The sequence below is a fragment of the Coregonus lavaretus genome (genome assembly GCF_964263955.1).
Source record: "Coregonus lavaretus genome assembly, contig: HAP1_SCAFFOLD_134, whole genome shotgun sequence".
Taxonomy (NCBI): Eukaryota; Metazoa; Chordata; class Actinopteri; order Salmoniformes; family Salmonidae; genus Coregonus; species Coregonus lavaretus.
Window position 1 is genome coordinate 125666 of NW_028158555.1, and position 27526 is coordinate 153191.

Consider the following 27526-nt stretch of genomic DNA (forward strand, 5'->3'; position numbering starts at 1 on the left):
TGCCCGTGGCTTTTTTCTTACCTTCCATCTCCATATCCTCGGGCTCGCTAAGTTGTTGCTCGCCGGCTTTCTGCTGCTGTTGCTGAGTGTGGTGGTGGTTCATGTTGGCAACTGTTGTGATGGGATGATGCCTGTTGTCTTTGTTCCCCTCGAACGTGTCTGTTGCTGGTTCCGTGGGGAGCCGGTTTCTGGGTTGTTGGTGAGGTGTTTGAAGGTGAGGAGGTGGGATAGACAGGTCGAGCCTTGGCGGCTGGGCCTGTTCTAAAACAACCTCGGCCTTTTCTCTCGTCAGCGCCGGGGATTGAGGGGGAGAGTTCGGAGGGGGCGCAGGCAGAGAAACGCGGACGTATTTGCTTGCTATTCGCCCAATCTCGGCGCCTTGATGGGTGCAAGTCGCTGACTGTGGTGGTGACTACGGCTCCAAAAAGGGAGACCCGTTGAATTAAATAAATCCGACTTTACCCCAGGTAACTGTTAACATGGAGCAATTGGCGAAGTGAGAAAGACAACTCACGACCTAGAGCCGGAGAAACAAATACTGTTGCCCTGTTTTAAAGCCAACTGGCACAATGCAGCCAACTAACGAAATTAGGGAAAACAAAGGTTCATAAACTATCGATACACACTGAAATACAACTTTCTCTTAGATATTCCCAGTCCGTGTGTTCCTCCGATTGTCCCTCGTCTGGGGGAGAGTAGAGAAAAAAGCTATCCATTCAAACCTGCTTCTAATTTGGAATCGCACTAATTTAGAAGTTTAGGGTGATAGCGATGCCACAGCCCGATATCGACTTTCCAACACATTAAACCACCGTATTACTATTAGCAACAAAATTCTGCACCTTGTCGCATTTCAAACGTGTGTTCAATTAAGAAATGTGCCCGGTCACAGCCAGAGCTTCTCACCCGCTCCCTTGGTTTGTGATGTTGAGTTTGAGGTAAAACTCAAAATGGCGGTCGCGCTCTTCTCTGAAATGTCACATCCGCATGGAGATCTAAACACTCCGCACACAGCACAATGCTCTCTAGCTGGGTCGCTCGCTGATTGACTGTGGATATTCATTCATCAAAATACTGCTCAGCAATCATAGGCTACAACTCATGGCAGCAAAAAATAGAATTCTAGCTAATATTATACGTTAGTTGGTATAACGGGTTATAGCAGAGGTGTCAAACTCTATTTGCTCCGGGAGCCGCATTCGGTCTTCAACGAGGTCGGGAGGGCCGCACTGAAAATTGGTTATATTTCCTCGCCATCAAAATGTGCAAAAAAATTGTCCTCTATCCATCGTTTTTGGAATTTTCGATGCTCCCTGACTGTCTAGCTTCCATTTAGCTGGACACAGTCAAGAAACTGTATGAATGTAGGTCCATTACAATTTACACAAAGTTTCGATTTGGTTTTAGTAATTTTAAAGTAAGCCTATATTGAGCCCCCCCCCCCAAAAAAAAGCACACATAGGCCGGATTTTGACCCCCCATGGTTATAGCATTTGCCAGAAATAGGAGTGAACTGGACGCACTTAAAGGGACCATTTTATTTTCTAAAATGTGCAACAAGACACTGCAAACACAACATTAATTTTATTCTCCAGTGCTGTGGATATGAGTTGTGTAAATTGTATTATTTTCCCCAGCTTTGGAGTATATTCTGTTTTAAGGATATATGATGAGGCAATAACGCAGTGTAATACTGAGTGAAAGGGCCCAACATCATTTTTGTCTCTAAACTTCAATTTTCCAATCCAAAGAAATTCTCTGGTACATAACTGGACAACTGAACATTGCAACATTCTGACACAATAGGCTGATACAAAACTGGTGTTCGCTGCACCGTTTACTGCATTATTATGTGACTGTTGTAAAATGCAGTGAACTTGAAAGGTTCACAGGAATGAAATTATATCTCAAGCCTCGTAGTGGACCCACACACTCATACTGAATTTGTTTAGGAAGTTTTGAATACATAGCTATTATGTTTATTATTGTTGGAGCTATTAGCTACAATATGAAGAATATCCTTCCCTCCTATCCTGGATGAAGCAAAATGAACTGAGTGATGAGAGATGTGCTGTTTGTAGGAAAATAGTGCCCTCTAGTGGAAAGATATGAGAAGGGCTTGTCCTGCGCTGAAAGTTGCTGTGGTTTGGTCCCACAGCTTTTCAGCTGACTCATCCGAAGCTATTGGAACGTCTTGTTCACCCCCCTCCACCCTCCACCCCGGCCGCCCCCACACATGAACACACACACACACACACTGGCCTAAACCAGTCTTGACCAACAAGCTGCCATGATTACCATAGACATCATACCAGACACATCACTGGTAATGTCCTGCTGTTTAAGGAAAGTGGCCTGTTAAATTACTCTATAGCCACGTTGTGAAGAAGTTCCTTAAACTTTTTCTTGTTAACATAGCTGAGCTCCTAAAGGTTTTAATTAATTCACTTAACACTCGGTCCATGTTGTTACACAAACTGGGGTTTCCTTTACTTGAGGACAGGTCCCCTAGCAGTTCCTGAGTGGCGCAGTGGTCTAAGGCACTGCATCGCAGTGCTAACTGTGCCACTAGAGATCTTGGTTCGAATCCAGGCTCTGTCGCAGCCGGCCGCGACCGGGAGACTCATGGGCGGCGCACAATTGGCCCAGCGTCGTCCAGGGTAGGGGAGGGAATGGCCGGCAGGGATGTAGCTCAGTTGATAGAGCATGGCGTTTGCAACGCCAGGGTTGTGGGTTCGATTCCCACGGGGGGGCAGTATAAAAAAATTATGTATTCACTAACTGTAAGTCGCTCTGGATAAGAGTGTCTGCTAAATGACTAAAATGTCAAATGTAAATGTAGTAGCTCAATTGGTAGAGCATGGCGCTTGTAACGCCAGGGTAGTTGGTTCGATCCCTGGGACCACCATACGTAAAAATGTATGCACACATGACTGTAAGTCGCTTTGGATAAAAGCATCTGCTAAATGGCATATTAACATATTATTCACACCTGTCTGTCTCCAGCCTTGAAGGTGGTCAATCAGCAATGAGCTCAGCCCTGGGTCATGTTCATTACACACCAAACAGAAGGAAACAGGGAGTGCAGAGAAAATGTTTTAACCCCTTAGGATTTTCACATTTCAAACCTAAAATGTTATTAGATCTTAATCTAATAATAGATAAAGATTTAACAAATTGCACAAAAACATGATACTTTTAAAACATTTATTTATCCACAAATAATTCAACGTTCAATATCCCTGTGTGAAAAAGTATGTGAACCTTTAGATTCAGTAACTGGTGGCACCCCCTAAGTGTTTCCTGTAACTGCTGGCTGGTGTGTTTACGGACATATTCAATCTCTCCCTTTCCCAGTCTGCTGTTCCCACATGCTTCAAGATGGCCACCATTGTTCCTGTACCCAAGAAAGCAAAGGTAACTGAACTAAATGACTATCGCCCCGTAGCACTCACCTCTGTCATCATGAAGTGCTTTGAGAGACTAGTCAAGGATCATATCACCTCTACCTTACCTGTCACCCTAGACCCACTTCAATTAGCTTACCGCCCCAATAGATCCACAGACGATGCAATTGCCATCACACTGCACACTGCCCTATCCCATCTGGACAAGAGGAATACCATGTAAGAATGCTGTTCATTGACTATAGCTCAGCATTCAACACCATAGTACCCTCCAAGCACGGGACCGCAGTGGAGAAGATGGAAAGCTTCAAGTTTCTTGGCGTACACATCACTGACAAACTGAACACATCACTGAAATGGTCCACCCACACAGACAGTGTGGTGAAGAAGGCGCAACAGAGCCTCTTCAACCTCAGGAGGCTGAAGAAATTTGGCTTGGCACCTAAAACCCTCACAAACTTTTACAGATGCACAATTGAGAGCATCCTGTCGGGCTGTATCACCGCCTGGTACGGCAACTGCACCGCCCGCAACCGCAGGGCTCTCCAGAGGGTGGTGCGGTCTGCCGAACGCATTACTGGGGGCAAACTACCCGCCCTCCAAGACACCTACAGCACCTGATGTCACAGGAAGGCCAAAAAGATCATCAAGGACATCAACCACCCGAGCCACTGCATGTTCACCCCGCTATCATCCAGAAGGCGAGGTCAGTACAGGTGCATCAAAGCTGGGACCGAGAGAATGAAAAACAGCTTCTATCTAATTTTATTTGAACTGGTGGCACCTCCTAAGCGTTTCCTGTAACTGGTGGCAGCCCCTAAGAGTTTCCTGTAACTGGTGGCACCCCCTAAGCGTTTCCTGTAACTGTTGGCACCCCCAAAGCGTTTCCTGTAACTCGTGGCACGCCCTAAGCGTTTCCTGTAACTGGTGGCACCCCCTAAGTGTTTCCTGTAACAGGTGGCACCCCCTAAGTGTTTCCTGTAACTTGTGGCACCCCCTAAGTGTTTCCTGTAACTAGTGGCACCCCCTAAGCGTTTCCTGTAACTGTTGGCACCCCCAAAGCGTTTCCTGTAACTTGTGGCACCCCCTAAGCGTTTCCTGTAACTGGTGGCACCCCCTAAGCGTTTCCTGTAACTGGTGGCACCCCCTAAGCGTTTCCTCTAACTGGTGGCACCCCCTAAGCGTTCCCTGTAACTGTTGGCACCCCTTAAGCGTTTCCTGTAACTGTTGGCACCCCCTAAGCGTTTCCTGTAACTGGTGGCACCCCCTAAGTGTTTCCTGTAACTGGTGGCACCCCCTAAGCGTTTCCTGTAACAGGTGGCACCCCCTTAGAATTTCCTGTAACTGGTGGCACCCCCTAAGCGTTTCCTGTAACTGTTGGCACCCCCTAAGCGTTTCCTGTAACTGGTGGCACCCCCTAAGTGTTTCCTGTAACTGGTGGAACCCCCTAAGTGCTTCCTGTAACTGGTGGCACCCCCTTAGAATTTCCTGTAACTGGTGGCACCCCCTAAGCGTTTCCTGTAACTGTCAGTCACATCGGTTTTGAGGAATTTTGCCCCATTCCTCCTTACAGAACTGCTTCAACTCTGTGACATTTGGGGGCTTCCCTGCATGGATAGCTCGCTTCAGGTCAGGTCCTGCCACAACATTTCCATGGGGTTTAGGTCCAGACTTTGAATATAGGCCCTGATAGAGAAAACCTACAAGAGTTTGGAAATGAGGCCTACTTCTCCAGAGAAGCACACCTATATCGAGGAGTGATGTGAGCAGATTCCTTCTATGAAAAACCTTTAGGAAATAAAAAGCAAAAGGTCGCAAAAGTGAGAATGAAGTTAGAGAGTGACTTTTAACTCAAATTGTTTTTGTTTTACATGCATTCAGTAGCAATGACTTGCAGTAGCATAGCAAAAATGGTGCCAGGTGTTTCTCTCTCTATCAAACTCCCAAAATAATTGTAATCATTATTTAAATCATTGTATTTTTGTTATGTTACACTACTATACTGAACTGGCACATCATTATATAGCTAGCTATGTGAATATGACTGCTTTGAACAGTAAGAGCTTGGTCGTCACTAGCTTCTATAGCCACAAAGTCACAATTATGGCTAAACCCCGCCTGTTTCTACAATTTATCTTATTAAAATGTGATTTTAAATCTAACCCTAACCTTACCCCTAACCTTAACCACACTGCTAACCTTATGCCTAACCCGAAACTTAAATTAAGACCAAAAAGCTAACTTTTGCTTTCATGAATTTTTAAGATATAGCCCATTTTTATGGAAGCCAATTCCCGCCACCCCAAATAAATGTCAATGTTGATACAATCTAAAAAAATTGAGATACTATCACTTTTTTTTTTACATAGTAATAAATCAGCTGTAAAATAGTTTTATATGGGCTATGATGGGACCAGAGTTTTTCTAATCATGGTTAAACGAAAACTAGACAACAACTGTGATTGGACAATAGAACTAACAGGGCTGAGCTGGCTGTATGCAGGGTTGCATCATGTAGGCCTTTGCATCTGTAATTAAAAAGTCACTCACATTGTATGTCATCACTGTGTTGATTGATTAATTGATAAGGGATTGATAAGGTCTAGGTAGCCTACCCACCCGAAGTTTGAATATAATTTTTTTTCTCTTAACACAAATAAATAGGCCTATTTTAGGCTATAAATACATGACGTTACCGCTTTCTTTCCCCTGGCCACAGGGAATCAGAGCTCATAGGCTTCTCCAGGCTACCCGGAGCTGTGGTTGTAGCTTCTCTAACATCAGATATGTACAGTGCGGTGTCCCTCCGGGCAGTTGCCTTGGGCCGTTACTCTTCTCAATTTTTACAAATGATTTAGAGCATGGCGCTTGCAACGCCAGGGTTGTGGGTTCGATTCCCACGGGGGGCCAGTATGAAGAAAAAAAATATGTATGCACTCACTAACTGGAAGTCGCTCTGGATAAGAGCGTCTGCTAAATGACTAAAATGTAAAATGTTGTTATCAGTAGGCTACAGTTGATCAGACTTTAGCACAGATTTATTGTGCACGAGTTGACAAATCATGAGGCAAATTAGTCTAAACAACAGTACTTTGTCCCTCTTTTCAACACTTTTCTGTTAATATTTTTTTATCCCATATTTTGGGGCAAAGGCCAGTTTACTACACATTTGCCAGCAGCCCTGCAGTGCTGATCTCTGCAACGTGGGTATATGGAAACCGCCATATAATGCTACAAATGAAGAAACATATCCTATATGTATGTTCTACTATCTCGAAATGTCGAGTTAGTATCTCGAATTATTTTGAGTTAGTATCTCGAAATGTTGACTTACGTATCTGGAAATGTTGACTTAGGTATCTAGAAATGTTGACTTAGTGTCTTTAAATGTTGAGATAGCATCAAAAAAAAATTTGATAGCATCGAAAGAAATGTAGCTAGTTTTTATTTTATTTTTTATTTTACATTTATTTAACTAGGCAAGTCAGTTAAGAACATATTCTTATTTACAATGACGGCCTACACCGGCCAAACCCGGACGACGCTGGGCCAATTGTGCGCCGCCCTATGGGACTCCCAATCACAGCCGGTTGTGATACAGCCTGGTATCGAACCAGGGGGTCTGTAGTGACGCCTCAAGCACTGAGATGCAGTGCCTAGTAGCTCGAAATGTTTCGAAAGTATCAACATTTTAAAATGTTTTTGGTGGCGGGAATGGGCTTCCATAAATTTTGACTGGCTATAAATTCTAGTGGAAACCTAACATGCTGACCAAACTGCAAAATAAATGTACACATACATGTTTTTCAATCATTGTACCCACAGCGGTCGCGCACGTCATTGAGCGTCTGTGTAGCCAGGCGCTAAAATAGAACTTGGTTCTAAAAGAGGGAGATGGTTTGTTAAAGAAGAATGGTAGAAAGTATAAGCAGAGTGAGCTGAAGACAGGAGGAGAAATGGAAGTGAATGAGGGCGAATTATCGGAGGAGGTAGGTGTGGTAAAGTTCTTGGAGCCCGAGGCTAGCACCGAGGGTCAGGATAAAGATGAGTCTGTGACAGTTGGAGTGAAGTTTTTGGAAAAGGTGGAACCTTGTCTTTTGGCTGATCCATTTTTGGTTTCAGGGTGGGTGAAAACAGAGTTGGGTGCTGTGGAATCGTTGAGGGTAACCAGAAGTGGTCTTGTGATAATTGTTTGTGTTTCTACTCGTCAGAGGGAGCAGGCGCTCCGCTTTAAACGAATGGGGGCAAGACATGTGAATTGTTTTGCGCTCAAGAAAAGGCTGCCATTGAAAGGAGTGTTTACTGGGGTAGCAGTAAATGTAAAAGTTGACCAACTGAAGGGGAAGATTCCCGGTGTTTGTGATGCTCGTCGTTTGTTGCGACGCAGACAGGGCGGCGTGAGTGGTGAAACAGAAGAGTCATTGTCTGTTCTTTTGAGTTTTGATGTTGAGTCTTTGCCCGACAAAGTAATGTTAGGATATATAAGTTATCCTGTAAGAGCTTTTGTGCCGAATACATTACGTTGTTACAGGTGTCAAGCTTATGGGCATGTGGCAGCAGTGTGTAGGAGGGAGGTTCCTAGGTGTGAGAAGTACGCAGAAGGGCATGAGACAAAGGAATGTGTAGCATTGGTGAAAGTAGTGGTATGTGTTAATTGTAGGGGTGCCCATGGGGCTGGGGATCAGAAATGTCCTGTGTGAGAGAGGCAGGTTGAGGTTTACAGGGTAAGAGTAGTGCAGAAGTTGTCATATGCTGAGGCAGTGAAGAAAGTAGAGGAAGATGGGTCAAGGGGGAGGAGTGGTGTGAGTAGTAGATCTGTACCAGTACCAACAAACCAACAAGTGATATATGTTTCAGTAAGATTGGATGTTTAGCATTTATAGCAGTGGGTATCAACTGTACTGCAGGGATGGAACGTAAGTCGCAGCAAATTGAGGTTGTGGTGGCAGCTGCAGAGAGGTATTTGAGTGTGCGAGACTTGACATCATAAGAGTTACAGGGTGTGTAAGTGGTGGTGTCCAATCCTTTCAGGTTGTTGGCCTGAGGTAGGACTAAATAGATTTAAATAGTGGAGTAGGGTGGTGTTATTTCATTATTATTATTATGACTTTTTTTGTGAGTGTAGTGTTAGATGGTAGGGTATTTTTTTAGTAAAAGTATAAGGGAGTTTAGTGTCAAAGTATACCCCAAGGAACCTGAAGGACCCCAACCCCTCCAAGTTTCTCCCATATAACCTCAAGCATACCTCATCTCCCACCTTCCTCCTGGTAAAGAACACTGTTTGAGTTTTCTCTACAGAGAACCTGAAACCCCATATTAATGCCCACCGCTCTACCTCATCAATTGCTTCCTGTACCTTCCTGACTATGTATGGCACATTTCTTCCCCTCTTCCATAAGGCCCCATCATCTGCAAATAACGACCTCCCTATATCCTGCTGTACCTGAGAGTAAACATCCCTGATCATGATTGAGAACAACAGAGGACTAATCACGCTCCCCTGTGGTGTACAGTTATCCACCAAGTAGCTGCCTGATAAAGACTTCCCCACCCTCACCTGGATAGACCTTCCAAACAGGAAATCCTTTATCCAGTTGTATGTTCTTCCTCCTACCCCCATAATCAAACTTGATTAACAACCCCTCCTTCCACATCATATCATACGCCTTCTCCACATCAAAAAAGACAGCTACAACAATGTACTTGTTCACCTGAGCCTTCCTGACCTCTGCTTCTAAGCAGAGCACTGGATCCATAGTTCCCCTACCCTTCCTGAACCCACTCTGATGTGGCGTTACTAGCCCTCTGCTCTCCAGGAAGTAAGTTAGCCTCTCGGTAATGATACGTTCCATAATCTTACATACATGTGATGTTAAAGCTATTGGCCACAGCTTTTTACTTCTCACACAAGCTTAAGTTGCTAAGAATTTTCGTGGCGTTCCTTTGTGTCATTTCTGTGACAGATGTTTCTGTGGTCCACTGACATTTTCAGCACAAAACCGAAGCCACGCCCCATCGCCATACTAGCCAATCACTGCTGACTATTTCAAATAGAGGCGGAGTAGAAACGACAACACGGTAGTATGACTTTTATATAGGCGGACGTCGGCAACGTCAAAAAAATAGTTGCAGAGTCTTTTCAGACTGGAGTAGTTGGTTTGAGAAACAGCTACCAAGTAATAACAAAATTAATGAATTTACTAACGGATATTTATTCGCATCGCGAAGTAATTTATTAATCGGCATACTAAAGCTGTAATCTACCTGAGGTTTTAGCGTGGTAAATGGAGGAGAAGAAGAAAGACGGAGACCCAGAGATTCAGGAACACGGACCCGAACATTGGTTCTCAAAATGGGAGCGGCAGTGTTTGGCCGAAGCCGAGCAAAGGGAGTCAAACGAGGAGGAGGCCGATAATGACCAGGATAAATTGTGGCATCTCTTCCAGAATTCCGCCACTGCTGTGGCTCAGCTCTACAAAGGTCCGAGACAAGACCAGAACTAGCTACCTAACTTACGTTAGTCGGCTGCCACCCCTGCGCCTTGTTACTTAGCTTGCTATGTTAGTCAGTCACTTAGTGGCGGTGGGAACTAGCTAATGTTAGCTACCTAGCTAGTAGCTAACTTAGCTAACTAGCTAGTTTACCAGCTCAGCTGATCAGCTGGTTAGCTAGCTACTGTTGCGTTGCCACTGTTTGCCATCTAAGTCAAGACAATCCGTAATTATAGATAGTTTGCTCGTTTTTTGTGTTAGTAAAACAGATCATCTAAATGTATATTTATGAAAATAAATGATTGCTTAACGTTACAGTAGTTTGCTTTGGCTGTTGTTCGCCGACGTTTACCTCTTAGCTACTACCGTTAGCTAACGATAGCTGCCAACCAACAAAACCAGCCAACAAACTTTTGGTAGATAAGTTAGTTGAATAGCTAACTAACGTTAATCCAGTCTTTAAACTAATATGGTTTATGGTGTTAGTAAGTTAGTTAACCATCTGGTTAGAGAAACTGCGAGTCCGACAATGTCAGTGAACAAGTAGCTAACGTTAAACGCTGTTGAGTGCATGTATTAAAGAAACAAAATGGCGATGGAAACAACAATCATCGCTACGCGACATTACCCTGTGACAGATTGCATCTTTCAGTGTTTTATTTTTGTTAGGTCTGTGGGGCTAATATTACTTTCCATAGATATACATTAAAGTTATATAATACATTTCGTTGCAGTTTTGGTTTAAGTCTACAATCAACGAATAGTCCGAGTTGTTTTATCAATGCATACTGAAAATTTAACAAAATGGCGAAGATTTACTATATTGGCTTTGGGGTTATTGAGAATTCTTACCTGCTACTGTAATACTTCTCATAGATATACTGAACTATCGTAACAATTTCTTTAGCCAGTGTTTCTAATTTACGACTGCAACGTTCCTGCTGAAAGGGCAATTTAGTTGGTGCGTTATGCACTCGTGCTTCTAAACTGTCGAGTTGGCCATCTAGCGCTGGCTGACAGTTATTTATATTCCAAAGCCCGCCTGCAGCTCTAGATGCAAGACAAAATGGCGAATGAAAGTATCCTGTAATCAAGAAGCTTTCAGTCTCAGATGTGTTGCCATATTACCATATAACGTGCCTTGTATCATGTACTAAAGTGTACTACAAAAGTGGGAATACTGTTTGAATTGGGGTCTAACTTGCTATTTATGTAAACTGTTGTCAACCAGGCTATCTATTCCAACAAACCTGTAATGTTTTTGGTGGTGTGTGTTGTCTCGACAGACCGAGTATGTCACCAACAGGGGGGGCTTTCTTTGTGGGTGCCGTTTCAAAACGCTGCCACAGCCGTAACCAACCTGTACAAAGGTAGGTGTCAGGGATACTCGAAGTGTTTTCAGTTTCTTCTGTCTTCTCACCTGCTTTCACAACAATATAAGATCGGACAGTATAGGATCATCATAACAGTCCATAGGCTTTTTCTTTATCATTCTGCTGTAGTCTAAATGTGTATTGGTTTGCACAGTAGCTGTCAAGGTACTTGGCCTATCCACAGGGGGTAGGGTACTTGAGAAGACTCATTAGAGGATAGTCCGGACAGAGCAAAATGTACAGTAACCAAAAAAGGTTGAGAACCAAAGGCTCATCATAAAAGTCCAAAGGATTTCCTTTGTCATTCTGCTGTAAATGGGACATGTATTGATTAGTAGATCGATAGAAACTTGTAAACAATCATGGGCCTCTTCTAGTCACATGAATATTGACAATCTCACAGTTTACAGCCATCCTCTCCAGTTCTGGTCCTGGAGTGCACAGCAGGGTTTGACTCTCAAACTCTAGGCAGCATTCTGCCTTCTCCCTACAATTTTCAGCCGTCAGCTTCGCCAACGACTGGCTCATGTGAACTACAATCCTGACACTGTTTTAAGGTTTAGAAATGTCAATAATCATCGCTTGGGTACGGCTTTCAGAAACATATGGCCCTTTTCATCAGCGAGGGGAAAAAAATAAACACTTACTGTAGCAGTTACAGATCCACACAGCTATGGGTGCCTCATCAAATGAAACTACACTTCCACTGCACTTCCCGAGTTACGCTTACACACAGGTGTTCGGAGCACATAGCTAATTAGCACAGGTGATTGCCCTTGTTTTCCCTTAACAAGCGCTGTAACATGGAGATATGGCTGTGTGGGAACACTAAACCTATAAAGGTGTGTATCAATTTAACCGTTTTGTTTTTTGAAAGTTATTTCTTGCTGTTTTGAAAGAAGGTACTTATGTTTCCAAAACTTTACCACAATTGATGCGTGTTAATGTTCAGAACGGGGGGGGGGGCTATAGTTCTGTAGTGAACTGTCAGCTGTTAGTCACACATTTCACTCAGGCTACACAAAGGAACCTTCAACCAAGTCTCCATCACACGTTTCTCTCTCTCTCTCTCACACACACACACACTTTCTCTCTCACACGTACTCACTCACTGTCAGACGTACAGACTCTCTCACACACACTTTCTCTCTCCCACGTTCTCACTCACTGTCAGACGTACACACTCTCCTTCCTCTCTTTCTGCCCCCAGAGTCTGTGGAGGCTCACCAGCGTAGCTACGACCTGGGTTTACAGATCAGCCACCAGCGTCGCAACAAGGATGTGCTGGCCTGGGTGAAGAAAAGGAGGAGAACCATCCGGCGGGAGGACCTCATCAGCTTCCTGTGTGGCCGGGCCCCACCCCCCCGGAGCTCCAGAGCCACCCTCACCCCAGGACACAGACTGACCATGGTTTCCCCTAACCGGCCTCCCCCGGCCCCAGAGACTGACTCCTCTGTGGAGGCTGACCTCCAGCCCTTCAGAGAGGCCATCGCACTGCATGGTAAATACACAGATATACAGTGGTTTCCAAAATTGACAACCTTGATAAAGGTGAGAAAAAATGACTGTATAAAATCAACAATTTGAATACTGAGCTATATTATATGGTTTAGGAAATTATATAATTTTATTCTAATACAATTGTGCAGAGAGATTTTATTCAACAAGTAATTGTTTTCTCTCAGGGGTCAAAATTTGACACCCCTGTTTTCTATACCTTTCAATACCTCGCCTTGCGAGGATAACGAAACTGAGCCTTTTCCTGATATGTTTTATGAGTTGGGGTACACATTGGGAGGGATCTTAGACCATTCCTCCATACAGAATCCTTCCAGATCCTTTATCCTTCATCTGCAATTATGGACTGCCCTCTTCAATTCAAAGCACAGGTTTTCAATGGGTTTCATATCCGGTGACTGAGATGGCCATTGCAAAATGTTGTTGATGTGGCCATTCAACCATTTCTTTGTGGATTTAGATGTGTGCTTGGGCTGTAACTTGGCTGCAAGTCAAATCAGTCAAATACAATTTTATTCATCACATGCCTAAAGTCACTATGCATACAGTGGGGAGAACAAGTATTTGATACACTGCAGATTTTGCAGGTTTTCCTACTTACAAAGCATGTAGAGGTCTGTACTTTTTTATCATAGGTACACTTCAACTGTGAGAGACGGAATCTAAAACAAAAATCCAGAAAATCACATTGTATGATTTTTAAGTAAAACATTTGCATTTTTTATTTCATGACATAAGTATTTGATACATCAGAAAAGCAGAACTTAATATTTGGTACAGAAACCTTTGTTTGCAATTACAGAGATCATACGTTTCCTGTAGGTCTTGACCAGGTTTGCGCACACTGCAGCAGGGATTTTGGCCCACTCCTCCATACAGACCTTCTCCAGATCCTTCAGGTTTCGGGGCTGTCGCTGGGCAATATGGACTTTCAGCTCCCTCCAAAGATTTTCTATTGGGTTCAGGTCTGGAGACTGGCTAGGCCACTCCAGGACCTTAAGATGCTTCTTACGGAGCCACTCCTTAGTTGCCCTGGCTGTGTGTTTCGGGTCGTTGTCATGCTCCTGAGTGGCGCAGTGGTCTAAGGCACTGCATCGCAGTGCTAACTGTGCCACTAGAGATCCTGGTTCGAATCCAGGCTCTGTCGCAGCCGGCCGCGACCGGGAGACTCATGGGCGGCGCACAATTGGCCCAGGGTAGGGGAGGGAATGGCCGGCAGGGATGTAGCTCAGTTGATAGAGCATGGCGTTTGCAACGCCAGGGTTATGGGTTCGATTCCCACGGGGGGGCAGTATAAAAACAAATATGTATTCACTAACTGTAAGTCGCTCTGGATAAGAGCGTCTGCTAAATGACTAAAATGTAAATGTAATGCTGGAAGACCCAGCCACGACCCATCTTCAATGCTCTTACTGAGGGAAGGAGGTTGTTGGCCAAGATCTCGCGATACATGGCCCCATCCATCCTCCCCTCAATACGGTGCAGTCGTTCTGTCCCCTTTGCAGAAAAGCATCCCCAAAGAATGATGTTTCCACCTCCATGCTTCACGGTTGGGATGGTGTTCTTGGGGTTGTACTCATCCTTCTTCTTCCTCCAAACACGGCGAGTGGAGTTTAGACCAAAAAGCTCTATTTTTGTCTCATCAGACCACATTACCTTCTCCCATTCCTCCTCTGGATCATCCAGATGGTCATTGGCAAACTTCAGACGGGCCTGGACATGCGCTGGCTTGAGCAGGGGGACCTTGCGTGCGCTGCAGGATTTTAATCCATGACGGCGTAGTGTGTTACTAATGGTTATCTTTGAGACTGGGGTCCCAGCTTCTTTGCACCCGGACAATGCAAATAGTCCGGGTAGCCATGATTAGCTGTTCAGGAGTCTTATGGCTTGGGGGTAGAAGCTGTTTCTAACAGCTAATCATGGCTACCCGGACTATTGGACCTAGACTGTTGGACCTAGACTTGGCGCTCTGGTACTGCTTGCCGTGCGGTAGCAGAGAGAACAGTCTATGACTTGGGTGAAGTCTTTGACAATATTTAGGGCCTTCCTCTGACACCGCCTGGTATAGAGGTCCTGGATAGCAGGAAGCTTGGCCCCAGTGATGTACTGGGCCGTACGCACTACCCTCTGTAGTGCCTTGGGGTCGGAGGCCAAGCAGTTGCCATACCAAGCGTTGATGCAGCCAGTCAAGATGCTCTCAATGGTGCACCTGTAGAAGATCTGAGGGCCCATGCCAAATCTTTTCAGCCTCCTGAGGGACCATCATCGTGTTGTCGGCAAACTTAATGATTGCTTTGGAGTCGTGCCAGGCAACGCAGTCGTGGGTGAACAGGGAGTACAGGAGGGGACTAAGTTTTGAGGGTCAGTGTGGCAGATGATGTTGGCTACCCTCACCACCTGGGGACGGCCCAGCAGGAAGTCCAGGATGCAGTTGCAGAGGGAGGTGTTTAGTCCCAGGGCCCTTTGCGATGAGTTTGGAGGGCACTATTGCATTGAATGCTGAGCTTTAGTCAATGAACGGCATTCTCACATAGGTGTTCCTCTTGTATAGGTGGGAAAGGGCAGTGTGGAGTGCAGTAGAGATTGTGTCATCTGTGAATCTGTTGGGGTGGTATGTGAATTGGAGTTGGTCCAGGGTGTCTGGGATGATGGTATTGATGTTAGCCATAACCAGCCTTTTCAAAGCATTCCTTAGCTACAGATGTGGGTGCTACAGGGCGATAGTCGTTTAGACAGGTTACCTTGGCATTCTTGGGCACAGGGACTATGGTGGTTTTTATTTTTATTTTTTATTTCACCTTTATTTCACCTTTATTTAACCAGGTAAACCAGTTGAGAACAAGTTCTCATTTACAACTGCGACCTGGCCAAGATAAAGCAAAGCAGTGCGATAAAAACAACAACACAGAGTTACATATGGGGTAAAACAAAACAAAGTCAAAAATACAACATAATATATATATATATATATATATATATATATATATATATACACATACAGTGTGTGCAAATGTAGCAAGTTATGGAGGTAAGGCAATAAATAGGCTATAGTGCAAAATAATTACAATTAGTATTAACACTGGAATGATAGATGTGCAAGAGATGATGTGCAAATAGAGATACTGGGGTACAAATGAGCAAAATAAATAACAATATAGGGATGAGGTAGTTGGGCGGGCTAATTTCAGATGGGCTGTGTACAGGTGCAGTGATCGGTAAGGTGCTCTGACAACTGATGCTTAAAGTTAGTGAGGGAGATAAGAGTCTCCAGCTTCAGAGATTTTTGCAATTTGTTCCAGTCATTGGCAGCAGAGAACTGGAAGGAATTGCGGCCAAAGAAGGTGTTGGCTTTGGGGATGACCAGTGAAATATACCTGCTGGAGCGCAGACTACGGGTGGGTGTTGCTATGGTGACCAATGAGCTAAGATAAGGCGGGGATTTGCCTAGCAGTGATTTATAGATGGCCTGGAGCCAGTGGGTTTGGCGACGAATATGTAGTGAGGACCAGCCAACAAGAGCGTACAGGTCACAGTGGTGGGTATTATATGGGGCTTTGGAGACAAAACGGATGGCACTGTGATAGACTACATCCAATTTGCTGAGTAGAGTGTTGGAGGCTATTTTGTAAATGACATTGCCGAAGTCAAGGATCGGTAGGATAGTCAGTTTTACGAGGGCATGTTTGGCAGCATGAGTGAAGGAGGCTTTGTTGCGAAATAGGAAACCGATTCTAGATTTAACTTTGGATTGGAGATTCTTAATGTGAGTCTGGAAGGAGAGTTTACAGTCTAACCAGACACCTAGATATTTGTAGTTGTCCACATACTCTAGGTCAGACCCGTCGAGAGTAGTGATTCTAGTCGGGTGGGCGGGTGCAAGCAGCGTTCGGTTGAAGAGCATGCATTTAGTTTTACTAGTGTTCAAGAGCAGTTGGAGGCTACTGAAGGAGTGTTGTATGGCATTGAAGCTCGTTTGGAGGTTTGTTAACACAGTGTCCAATGAAGGGCCAGATGTATACAAAATGGTGTTGTCTGCGTAGAGGTGGATCTGAGAGTCACCAGCAGCAAGAGCGACGTCATTGATATACACAGAGAGAAGAGTCGGCCCAAGAATTGAACCCTGTGGCACCCCCATAGAGACTGCCATAGGTCCAGACAACAGGCCCTCCGATTTGACACATTGAACTCTATCTGAGAAGTAGTTGGTGAACCAGGCGAGGCAGTCATTTGAGAAACCAAGGCTATTTAGTCTGCCAATAAGAATGCGGTGGTTGACAGAGTCGAAAGCCTTGGCCAGGTCAATGAAAACGGCTGCACAGTACTGTCTATTATCGATCGCGGTTATAATATCGTTTAGTACCTTGAGCGTGGCTTAAGTGCACCCATGACCAGCTCGGAAACCGGATTGCATAGCGGAGAAGGTACGGTGGGATTCGAAATGGTCGGTGATCTGTTTGTTGACTTGGCTTTCAAAAACTTTTGAAAGGCAGGGCAGGATGGATATGGGTCTGTAACAGTTTGGATCTAGAGTGTCACCCCCTTTGAAGAGGGGGATGACCGCGGCAGCTTTCCAATCTCTGGGGATCTCAGACGTTACGAAAGAGAGGTTGAACAGGCTAGTAATAGGGGTTGCGACAATTTCGGCGGCTAGTTTTAGAAAGAAAGGGTCCAGATTGTCTAGCCCAGAAGATTTGTAGGGGTCCAGATTTTGCAGCTTTTTCAGAACATCAGCTGTCTGGATTTGTGTGAAGGAGAAGCGGGGGGGGCATGGGCAAGTTGCAGCGGAGGGTGCAGAGCTGGTGGCCAGGGTAGTGGTAGCCAGGTGGAAAGCATGGCCAGCCGTAGCAAAATGCTTGTTGAAATTCTCGATTATTGTAGATTTATCGGTGGTGATAGTGTTTCCTAGCCTCAGTGCAGTGGGCAGCTGGGAGGAAGTGCTCTTATTTTCCATGGACTTTACAGTGTCCCAAAACTTTTTGGAGTTAGTGCTACAGGAAGCAAATTTCTGTTTGAAAAAGTTAGCCTTTGCTTTCCTAACTGCTTGTGTATATTGGTTCCGAACTTCCCTGAAAAGTTGCATATCGCGGGGGCTATTTGATGCTAATGCAGTACGCCACAGGATATTTTTGTGCTGGTCAAGGGCAGTCAAGTCTGAGGAGAACCAGGGGCTATATCTGTTCTTAGTTCTGTATTTTTTGAATGGGGCATGTTTATTTAAGATTGAGAGGAAATTACTTTTAAAGAACAACCAGGCATCCTCTACTGACGGAATGAGATCTATATCCATCCAGGATACCTGGGCCAGGTCAATTAGGAAGGCCTGCTCGCTGAAGTGTTTTTGGGAGCGTTTGACAGTGATGAGGGGTGGTCGTTTGACCGCGGACCCGTTACGGACGCAGGCAATAAGGCAGTGATCGCTGAGATCCTGGTTGAAGACAGCGGAGGTGTATTTAGAGGGTAAGTTAGTCAGGATGATATCTATGAGGGTACCCATGTTTACGGATTTAGGGTTGTACCTGGTAGGTTCGTTGATAATTTGTGTGAGATTGAGGGCATCTAGTTTAGATTGTAGGATGGCCGGGGTGTTAAGCATATCCCAGTTTAGGTCACCAAGCAGTACGAACTCTGAGGATAGATGGGGGGCAATTAATTCACATATGGTGTCCAGGGCACAGCTGGGGGCTGAGGGGGGTCTGTAGCAAGCGGCAACAGTGAGAGATTTATTTCTGGAAAGGTGGATTTTTAGAAGTAGAAGCTCAAACTGTTTGGGCACAGACCTGGATAGTATGATAGAGCTCTGCAGGCTATCTCTACAGTAGATTGCAACTCCACCCCCTTTGGCAGTTCTATCTAGACGGAAAATGTTATAGTTGGGGATGGACATTTCAGAATTTTTGGTGGCCTTCCTAAGCCAGGATTCAGACACTGCTAGAACATCAGGGTTGGCGGAGTGTGCTAACGCAGTGAATAACTGTGCAAGGTCTGCTTGAAACATGTAGGTATTACAGACTGGGTCAGGGAGAGTTTGAAAATCTTAGTGGAGACACTTGCCAGCTGGTCAGCGCATACTCTGAGTCCAAAACAGCTGGTGCTCTCATGCATGGTTCAGTGTTGCTTGCCTCGAAGCGAGCATAGAAGGCATTTAGCTCGTCTGGTAGGCTTGAGTCACTGGGAAGCTCGCGCCCGTGTTTCCCTTTTGTAATCTGTGATGGTTTGCAAGCCCTGCCACAACCAACAAGCGTCAGAGCTAGTGTAGTAGGATTCGATCATAGTCCTGTATTGATGCTTTGCCTGTTTTGATGGTTAATTATGCGAGAAATGGTGGTGAAACGCCTTAATGCGCAAATATTTATATAATAACCATCATATCGAAGTTAACTTGGAGTCACGCGATGATATGATACTCCGGAAAAGCATTCAGTTTATTAGGCTACCAATGAAATACGTGATGAATTTCACAGGGTGGTGAAAGTGCACGGTGATGAGCTTGATGCTCCTTTCCAATAAATATTGAGGTTCTTATTCTGGTGACATGATGATCGATGCTTGACTGCCATTCGACAAAAAACAACAACCGCACTCTTATCCATAAGAATCTCATGTAGACGAGCCTCACAGCCTAACTGCACTGTATCTACAGAACCAAAACAACAACAAATGTGTCGCTGTCCAAGTACTTCTGGACCTCACCATATGTTTTACATGTAGAGGCCATTGCACTGCAAAGTAAATACACAGCTATATCTGTAGTTCTAATGGTTAGGGTCAGAGAGGACAAAGCACTGCACAGTAAATACACAGCTATATCTGTAGTTCTAATGGTTAGGGTCAGAGAGGCCATAGCTCTTCATAGTAAATACACAGCTATATCTGTAGTTCTAACGGTTAGGGTCAAAGGCCATAGCACTGCACAGTAAATACACAGATACAGTGCATTCGGAAAGTATTCAGACCCTTTGACTTTTTCCATATTTTGTTACGTTACAGCCTTATTCTAAAATGGATTAAATAATAAAATGTCCTTATCAATCTACACACAATACCCCATAATGACAAAGCGAAAACAAGTTTTTATATAAATGTTATTTTATTTATTTATTTAAAATAAAAAACATACCTTTATTTACATAGCCTAAGTATTCAGACCTTTTGATATGACTCAAAATTGATCTCCAGTGCATCCTGTTTCCATTGATCATCCTTGAGATGTGTCTACAACTTGATTGGAGTCCACCTGTGTTAAATTCAATTGATTGGACATGATTTGGAAAGGCACACACCTGTCTATATAAGGTTCCACAGTTGTCAGAGCAAAAACCAAGCCATGAGGTCGAAGGAATTGTCTGTAGAGCTCAGAGAGAAAGGGTACCAAAACGTTTCTGCAGCATTGAAGGTCCCCAAGAACAAAGTGGCCTCCATCATTCTTAAATGGAAGAAGTTTGGAATCACCAAGACTCTTCCTAGAGCTGGCCGCCTGGCCAAACTGAGCAATCTGGGGAGAAGGGCCTTGGTCAGGGAGGTGACCAAGAACCCGATGGTCACTCTGACAGTGCTCCATAGTTCCTCTGTGGAGATTGGAGAACCTTCCAGAAGGACAACCATCTCTGCAGCACTCGACCAATCAGGCCTTTATGGTGGAGTGGCCAGACGGAAGCCACTCCTCAGTAAAAGGCACATGACAGCCCGCTTGGAGTTTGCTAAAAGGCACCTAAAGGACTCAGACCATGAGAAACAAGATTCTCTGGCCTGATGAAACCAAGATTGAACTCTTTGGCCTGAATGCCAAGCGTCACGTCTGGAGGAAACCTGGCACCATCCCTATGGTGAAGCATGGGGGTGGCAGCATCATGCTGTGGGGATGTTTTTCAGCGGCAGGGACTGGGAGACTAGTCAGGATCGAGGGAAAGATGAACGGAGAAAAGTTCAGAGATCCTTGATGAAAACCTGCTCCAGAGTGCTCAGGACCTCAGACTGGGGCGAAGGTTCACCTTCCAACAGGACAATGACCCTAAGCACACAGCCAAGACAACGCAGGAGTGGCTTCGGGACAAGTCTCTGTATGTCCTTGAGTGGCCCAGCCAGAGCCTGGACTTGAACCCAATCAAACATCTCTGGAGAGACCTGAAAATAGCTGTGCAGCGACACTCCCCATCCAACCTGACAGAGCTTGAGAGGATCTGCAGAGAAGAATGGGAGAAACTCCCCAAAAACAGGTGTGCCAAGCTTGTAGCTTCATACCCAAGAAGACTCGAGGCTGAAATCGCTGCCAAAGGTGCTTCAAGAAAGTACTGAGTAAAGGGTCTGAATACTTATGTAAATGCGATTTTATTTCTAATACATTTCCCCAAAAAATTTAAAACTTGTTTTTACTTTGTCATTATGGGGTATTGTGTGTAGATTGAGGGGGGAAAAACAACATTTAATCCATTGTAGAATAAGGCTGTAACGTAACAAAGTGGAAAAAGTCAAGGGGTCTGAATACTTTCCGAATGCACTGTAATAATAATAATATGCCCTTTAGCAGACGCTTTTATCCAAAGCGACTTACAGTCATGCGTGCATAAATGTTTTGTGTATGGGTGGTCCTGGGGATCGAACCCACTACCTTGGCGTTACAAGCACCGTGCTCTACCAGCTGAGCTACAGAGGACCACCTGTAGATACACACCTGTCCTCTGGCAGAGCAGCTCTGCAAAATAGGCGTGTGTATGTTTGCGTTTTTCTTTGTGTGTGTGAGGGCCTCTGAGCTTTGTTAGTGGACCACATTATGTTGAAAACCATACTTCCCAAATGCCACGATGCTGGTATCGTCACAGCCCTACTTTTGACTAGACCCCTACGAACCCTGCTCAAAAGGATCAGCATTCGTCATTCAGAGGCCGTGTCCTAAATTGCACCTTATTCCCTACATCAGGGTGGGGGCCAAAACAAATCTGAACTCGTCATGAGGGGCCGCAGTTTCTCGCTGGTCTTCGTACCCACATCAATATCCCCTCACACACACAATTCTATACTTTGCCCATGGGGGTGTAGAATTTTTTTTGTCTTTTTAAAGCAAGTTTACTGCAGTTCTACACATTTTGCCATGGGGTTTTCATAATATATTTTGAGTAATTCGACCATGATAAGTTTAGGTAGCTGGCTGCAAACTAGCTTAGCAATAAATAAATAAATAAAAATTGTAGCTGACATGGTCTAATTGACTCAGTGACTTACATAGCAAGAGAAAAATGGCTGATGCACAATCACATTTTGAAATTGCACGTTGTGTATTCTACTATTCTAAGTTGAGATCCTTAATTTGTTGTTGATCCGAGGGCCTTCATGTGGCCGGAGGGCCGCCTGTTGCCCATCCCTGCCCTACATGGTTCACTACTTTTGACTAGAGCCCTATGGATCCTGCTCTAAAGTAGTGCACTATATAGGGAATAGGGTGACGTTTGGGGGATGCACAATTGTGCCCCATGGCCTAAATGAGTCTGGGGGGGAGACGACTTGTCTTCTGAGTTGAGTCTGGGGGGGAGACGACTTGTCTTCTGAGTTGAGTCTGGGGGGAGACGACTTGTCTTCTGAGTTGAGTCTGGGGGGAGACGACTTGTCTTCTGTTTGACCTTGTGGTGATCTTTTTCTTTCCTCCCCCCCCTCTCCAATCTGTCCCCTCCTCCTCCTCTCCAATCTGTCCTCTCTCCAGGTCTAAGTGGGGCTATGGCCAGCATCAGTGTCCGTTCCGGTACCCCAGGCTCTCCTACCCACGTGGGGGGTGCTGGTGGGGGTGGGTCGACCCCGGTGGGGCGTCGGCGTAACGGCCTCAACGATGTGGACCTGAACACTTTCATCGCTGACGAAATGGCCCTGCACCTGGACGCTAACCCCAGGAAACGCAGCTCCGCCCAGTGCAATGACGTCATAACAGACTCCCCCACCCATAAACGCAACCGGATGATCTGATTGGCTTGCGGCCCAGCCCCAGGGAGGGCTAAGAGCCTTTTGTGGGAGGGGGTGTGTTCTTGAGACAGACTGACTGAAGGATTTATGGCTGTGGAGTGAACCGGCGTTGAGGACTGAGGAGGCCTTCCATTTAGTTGAGTGGGTGGTGTTCTCCTGTCCTTGCCTCCTTTCGTAGTTGAGAGCACTGGTCTAAAATGAAAGCATGCGTGTTGGAAACCTGTCATCAATCCTTCACAACCCCATTAGGCTGCATTTACACAGGCAGCCTAATTCAGATATTTTTCCACTAATTAGTCTTTTGACCAATCAGATCAGTTCTTTTGCCAATAATTGGGCAAAAGAACAGAATTGGGCTGCCTGTGTAAATGCAGCCTTAGTGATCAGCGCTCGTGACCGAGAGGATGCGAGGACAGAAAGGCATCAAGGAGGTTGGGACGCAGCCCCCTTTCAGAGGAGAAATGCACTGTGCTGATTTTGAAATCAATAAAAAAAGCCACTTGATCCTCTACACTTGTCGCCCCACCCTCTCTCCTCTCCCATCCTCACCCATCCTCCCTTCCTAATGAAACGAGGGTCATGGAAAACATCTGTCTTACTCAGTGAACTAGAGAATGGTTGATGCCGGAAGTAGTTCTGTTGGAGAGACTACAACTCATTTCTTTCTGTTATTCATCCTGCTCAGTGGACATTGATGCTGTCTGTGATGAAGATGAGGAGGAGGACATCCCTCACTGGAGCTTCCCCGTCTGTGTCCCAAATGGCACCCTACTATATTACCACATAGGGCCCTGTTCAAAAGTGGTGCACTATATAGGGGATAGGGTGTTATCTGGGAGCAGCCCCGCTGTCTCCTGTGTCTAGTTCCATGGCTGTGGGTCTGATGGTTGATTCCCCCCAATAGCAGGCTGTTGATGTTTGATTATGTAGGCTACCTTCTGTCTGACAACTGTGCTTCAACGGTCATTTTAAGTTTGAGTTGCAAGTGCAACCACCCCGCAGGGTTAGCGTCCCAAATCGCACACTATTCCCTATATAGAGTGCCCTAATAGGGCACTCTGGTCAAAAGTAGTGCACCATGTAGGGAAGAGGGTGCGATTTGGAGCACTAACCCCAGTGTTCATTTTCAGGTTACAATGCCTCTGCTACAGTTAGTTCATTTATTCACCACCTTGCTTTTTGTGTTGGGCTATTTAAAAGTTCAGGAACCACTCAGTGATACCAACTGCTTGGTTAATATCTGACTGTTGCCAGACTGACCCCCCCCAGTCAGTGATGTAGTGTGAAAACAAATAGGAAGGTGAACTCTGATCCCAGTGAGTAAAGTAACACTCCCTGTACTTTCAATGCGTATTTCTGCAGAAGGTGTGACAGGTAAACGCTCAAGCAACATAAAGTGTGAACGGCGTTAACCTGCGTTTCTCGTCTTCTATTCTGTATCTGCTGCTGTTCTGTGGGGTTGTGTGATGACCATATTACCAGAGTTGCAATAAGGATGTTGCACTTAAGCTTCTTTCACATCTAAACTCATGCAAGTTGATCTTCCATCAGAACCAACTAGGCAGTCGATCCTCCACCTAAGGTATTCAATCAAACACCACCACCTTCACCTCCCCACCCCCTGGAAACTGGGTGGTGTTAATCCGCCACCAAACGGAAGAGGAACATACTTTAATGTTTTGCTACGGTGTGCCGTAATGAACGTGCCCCAAACCAGAAGAGAAACTTTGTTTTGTTTGTTTTAAGTTGCCAAATGTTTTGCTATGCTGTGCCGTACTGAACACCACCCAGATGAAGAGACGTGGGAGGAGCGAAGGTGGACCTCCCGGAAACAAACTATCACAGAATTGTTCTTTCAGTTGCCGAGGGCCTAACATCCCAATGTCCACACGACTGTTTAGTATGCCGTATGCATGGCCAATCCAGTGCATCGCTCCATACTAACAGGTGATATTGTGACGTAGCCTCAGTCTTCTAATGGGTGTGCGTTAATGAGTTGATGTGAAAAGCTGCAGTTGGCTGACTATTAAAACTGAAACGGGATAGTTTACCCAAATTATAAAATGCCATTGGTTTCTGTACCCTGTATAGACAAGGAATACAGCAATCCATGCTTTGGTTTAGTTTACCTGTGCTGCGTTTTAGTACATAACGTAATAGAATGTTCAATTGAACTGAGACAGTGCTGTACCAGTTTCCAGTTGAAAAACAGGGAGTGTTTTGGTTGTGGGTTCAAAATCCCCTGCTGCCCTTTAAATACGTGACTCATTGCTTCAAGCCACACCCCGGCACACCCAACGAACACAGTAAACCTATCGCAAAGTCTGTTCAAGAACGTAAAAGTACAGTACAAACCGTTCCACAACACCGGAAACGTTCAAGTGAACTGAACTCCCCACTGGCCGTGGTCTCCAAATGCTAACTTTTGTAGCATTTTTGTCCAAACCCAATGCAAGCAAGTCATTATCCCTGATATTAGCATTTTTTACATTTCATGTCGGACAGATTTAGTAATTTGGGTGAACTATCCTTTTAATGACACAGATTGAGGTTGTACCAACGCTCTGATCTAGGATCAGCTAACATTAACCACAGTTTTAACCCTAATACAGGGCTCTACAGTGCCACCATTTTACTCGCATATGCGCCTATATATTTTGCTGTGCGACCTGGATTTTTTTTATTTAGGAGCACCAGTGAGCATTAAAAAAAAAAAGATTCTAGCTTCATTACCTAAAATATTTTTGATTGTGCTCCTAAATTTCTTTGTGTTCGCCTACATTTTTCAACTTAAGCGCATATGTGCTCCTTGTAAAAAAAGGTCAGCTTAGAGCCCTGGCTTAACCAATAGGAGGTCAGAAAGCAGGACCTGTATTCACAAAGTCAGAGTAGGAGTGCTGATCTAGGATCAGTTTGACCTTTCAGATCATAATGGATACGATTCTAGAGACTGGGGGGCGTCTGATCGTAGATCAACACTCATGCTCTGAGACACGTTGTGAATACAGAACCTGGTCAGAGATCAGTTCTTAGGGCCACTTCATCCTATCCTGGTTGCTTATTCAAACCAAGAGGGAGCACAGTTAGTGTGTATCCCAAATGTCACACTATTCTCTTTGACCAGGGCCCATGGGGAGGTAGATATGGTCGAAGAACTACCTTTTGACCAGAGCAAATGGGGAGGTAGATATGGTCTTAGAGACATTTTGGACGTAGGTATGGGGTGGTCGCGCCCCAATAATATCTCCTTTCTCTTGAAGTGTACGCTCGTTCACTCCCTTCCCACAAATATAAAAGCATTGTACTGGTGGAGACATCGGCTAGTGGGAGATTCCACCATATTTCTTATACCAGTCATTTCCTTTCAAATCAGTGAAGTGAACAAGTGCACACTGGGAGGAAGGAGAGATAATTGGGACATAACCATGGGCAGAATCTCAATTGTTTTTCCTTAATTCTTCGTATCCTCCCCTCTCGCCGCCTTCTCGAACCCCATTTGGATGAGGAATCAAGGAAATGCAATTGAGATTGTCCCCATGTTCTCCTGCCATGCAGACTAGGAGGTCCTTCTGTACAGCTCTGTACGTTACAGTTCTCCCTGCGGCGTTCAGCCCGCTGAGTAGACCTCTTGACATTAGAATGTAGACCGGTTGACGTCAGAGCCCAGTACACTAACGTCCCACATAGCACCCTATCCCCTAAGTAGTGCCGTATATAGTGAATAGGGTGTAATACTTTGAGGGCTCTGGTCAAAAAGCCTTATGTAGGGAGCAGCGTGCCATTTGGGACAGGTCTTATTCCCGGAGGCATTTCTTGTAGAGCTGAAAGAATGTGATCGGTAATACATTTACAGCATATTGCTTACACCTATCCAATCCATTCAGCTCAACACAAGTGTTTTAGAGGTGGGGTGTATTCAGTGAAGGGGAAACGCTCTAAATGGTTCAGATAGAAATAGAATGAATAGAGCTGACACGATTCCCTATTTCTATCTGACAGAATCAATCCTATCCGAACGCGCCGTTTTACGTCCTCCTGAACTGCTGTCTGGGCGGGGGGCCGAAGTTCTGTCAATCTACCAATGAACGGCATCCATCCTTACACCCCGCATCACGTGACTAGAGAACCCTATGGCTGCGTCCCAGATGGAATCCTATTCCCTGTGTAGTGCAGTATGTAGGGTGCCATCTGGGATGCAGGTCCCCCAAGTCGGCTGCCTCTTGTGGTCCATCTCTATAGAGCCAACACTACTATCAAATGTTTCCTGATACTTGATGAATGGCTACTCTATATAGTTAACATGTAGGTGTTGGTATGATCCCTGTGGTTCACATGACTCTATATAGTTAACATGTAGGTGTTGGTATGATCCCTGTGGTTCACATGACTCTATATAGTTAACATGTAGGTGTTGGTATGATGCCTGTGGTTCACATGACTCTATATAGTTAACATGTAGGTGTTGGTATGATGCCTGTGGTTCACATTGGAAAAGGAATACAATAAATCTTTCAAATGCAATTGATGTACTACGTTTCATAAAAATAAATAAACACACATGCTTTTACATTTTGGGTATTCTCTCTTTCTCAAGGTATCCTTCAAGTTTAATGTATTTCCCATTTCTAAGTCTTAGATGAGCTCAATTGTGAAAAGGTTACATTTGGAAAACTCCAAGCGGGCTGTCATGTGCCATTTACTGAGGAGTGGCTTCCGTCTGGCCACTACCATAAAGGCCTGATTGGTGGAGTGCTGCAGAGAAGGTTGTCCTTCTGGAAGTTTCTTCCATCTC

General features: G+C 45.0%; 2 protein-coding genes across 3 annotated transcripts in view; one reads left to right on the forward strand and one right to left on the reverse strand.

Moving 5' to 3' along the window:
* The window catches only part of usp7 (ubiquitin specific peptidase 7 (herpes virus-associated)), a 44948-nt gene extending 43569 nt beyond the window's left edge, over window positions 1–1379 (reverse strand). For both annotated transcript variants that reach the window (XM_084198056.1, XM_084198055.1), the window contains exon 1: window positions 22–1379. In XM_084198056.1, coding sequence (XP_084054182.1) covers window positions 22–103 — 82 coding nt within the window. In that variant the 5' untranslated portion in view covers window positions 104–1379. The remainder of the gene's footprint in view (window positions 1–21) is intronic.
* Window positions 1380–9522: 8143 nt separating this feature from the next.
* Window positions 9523–27301, forward strand: LOC311123837 (HUWE1-associated protein modifying stress responses-like). The gene is made up of 4 exons (XM_084198062.1): window positions 9523–9887; window positions 11185–11268; window positions 12482–12772; window positions 22481–27301. Exons 1-4 carry the CDS (start codon window positions 9692–9694, stop codon window positions 22735–22737), a joined length of 828 nt encoding a protein of 275 aa, XP_084054188.1. The 5' UTR covers window positions 9523–9691; the 3' UTR covers window positions 22738–27301.
* The last annotated feature ends 225 nt before the right edge of the window (window positions 27302–27526 follow it).

Excerpts from the sequence above, each read along its gene's own strand:
- LOC311123837 (XM_084198062.1), top strand. The coding sequence starts at position 9,692 with ATGGAGGAGAAGAAGAAAGACGGAGACCCAGAGATTCAGGAACACGGA. Across the intron at positions 9,888-11,184 it reads TGTGGCTCAGCTCTACAAAG|ACCGAGTATGTCACCAACAG; the intron begins GTCCGAGACAAG and ends TTGTCTCGACAG. Across the intron at positions 12,773-22,480 it reads AGAGGCCATCGCACTGCATG|GTCTAAGTGGGGCTATGGCC; the intron begins GTAAATACACAG and ends TCCTCTCTCCAG.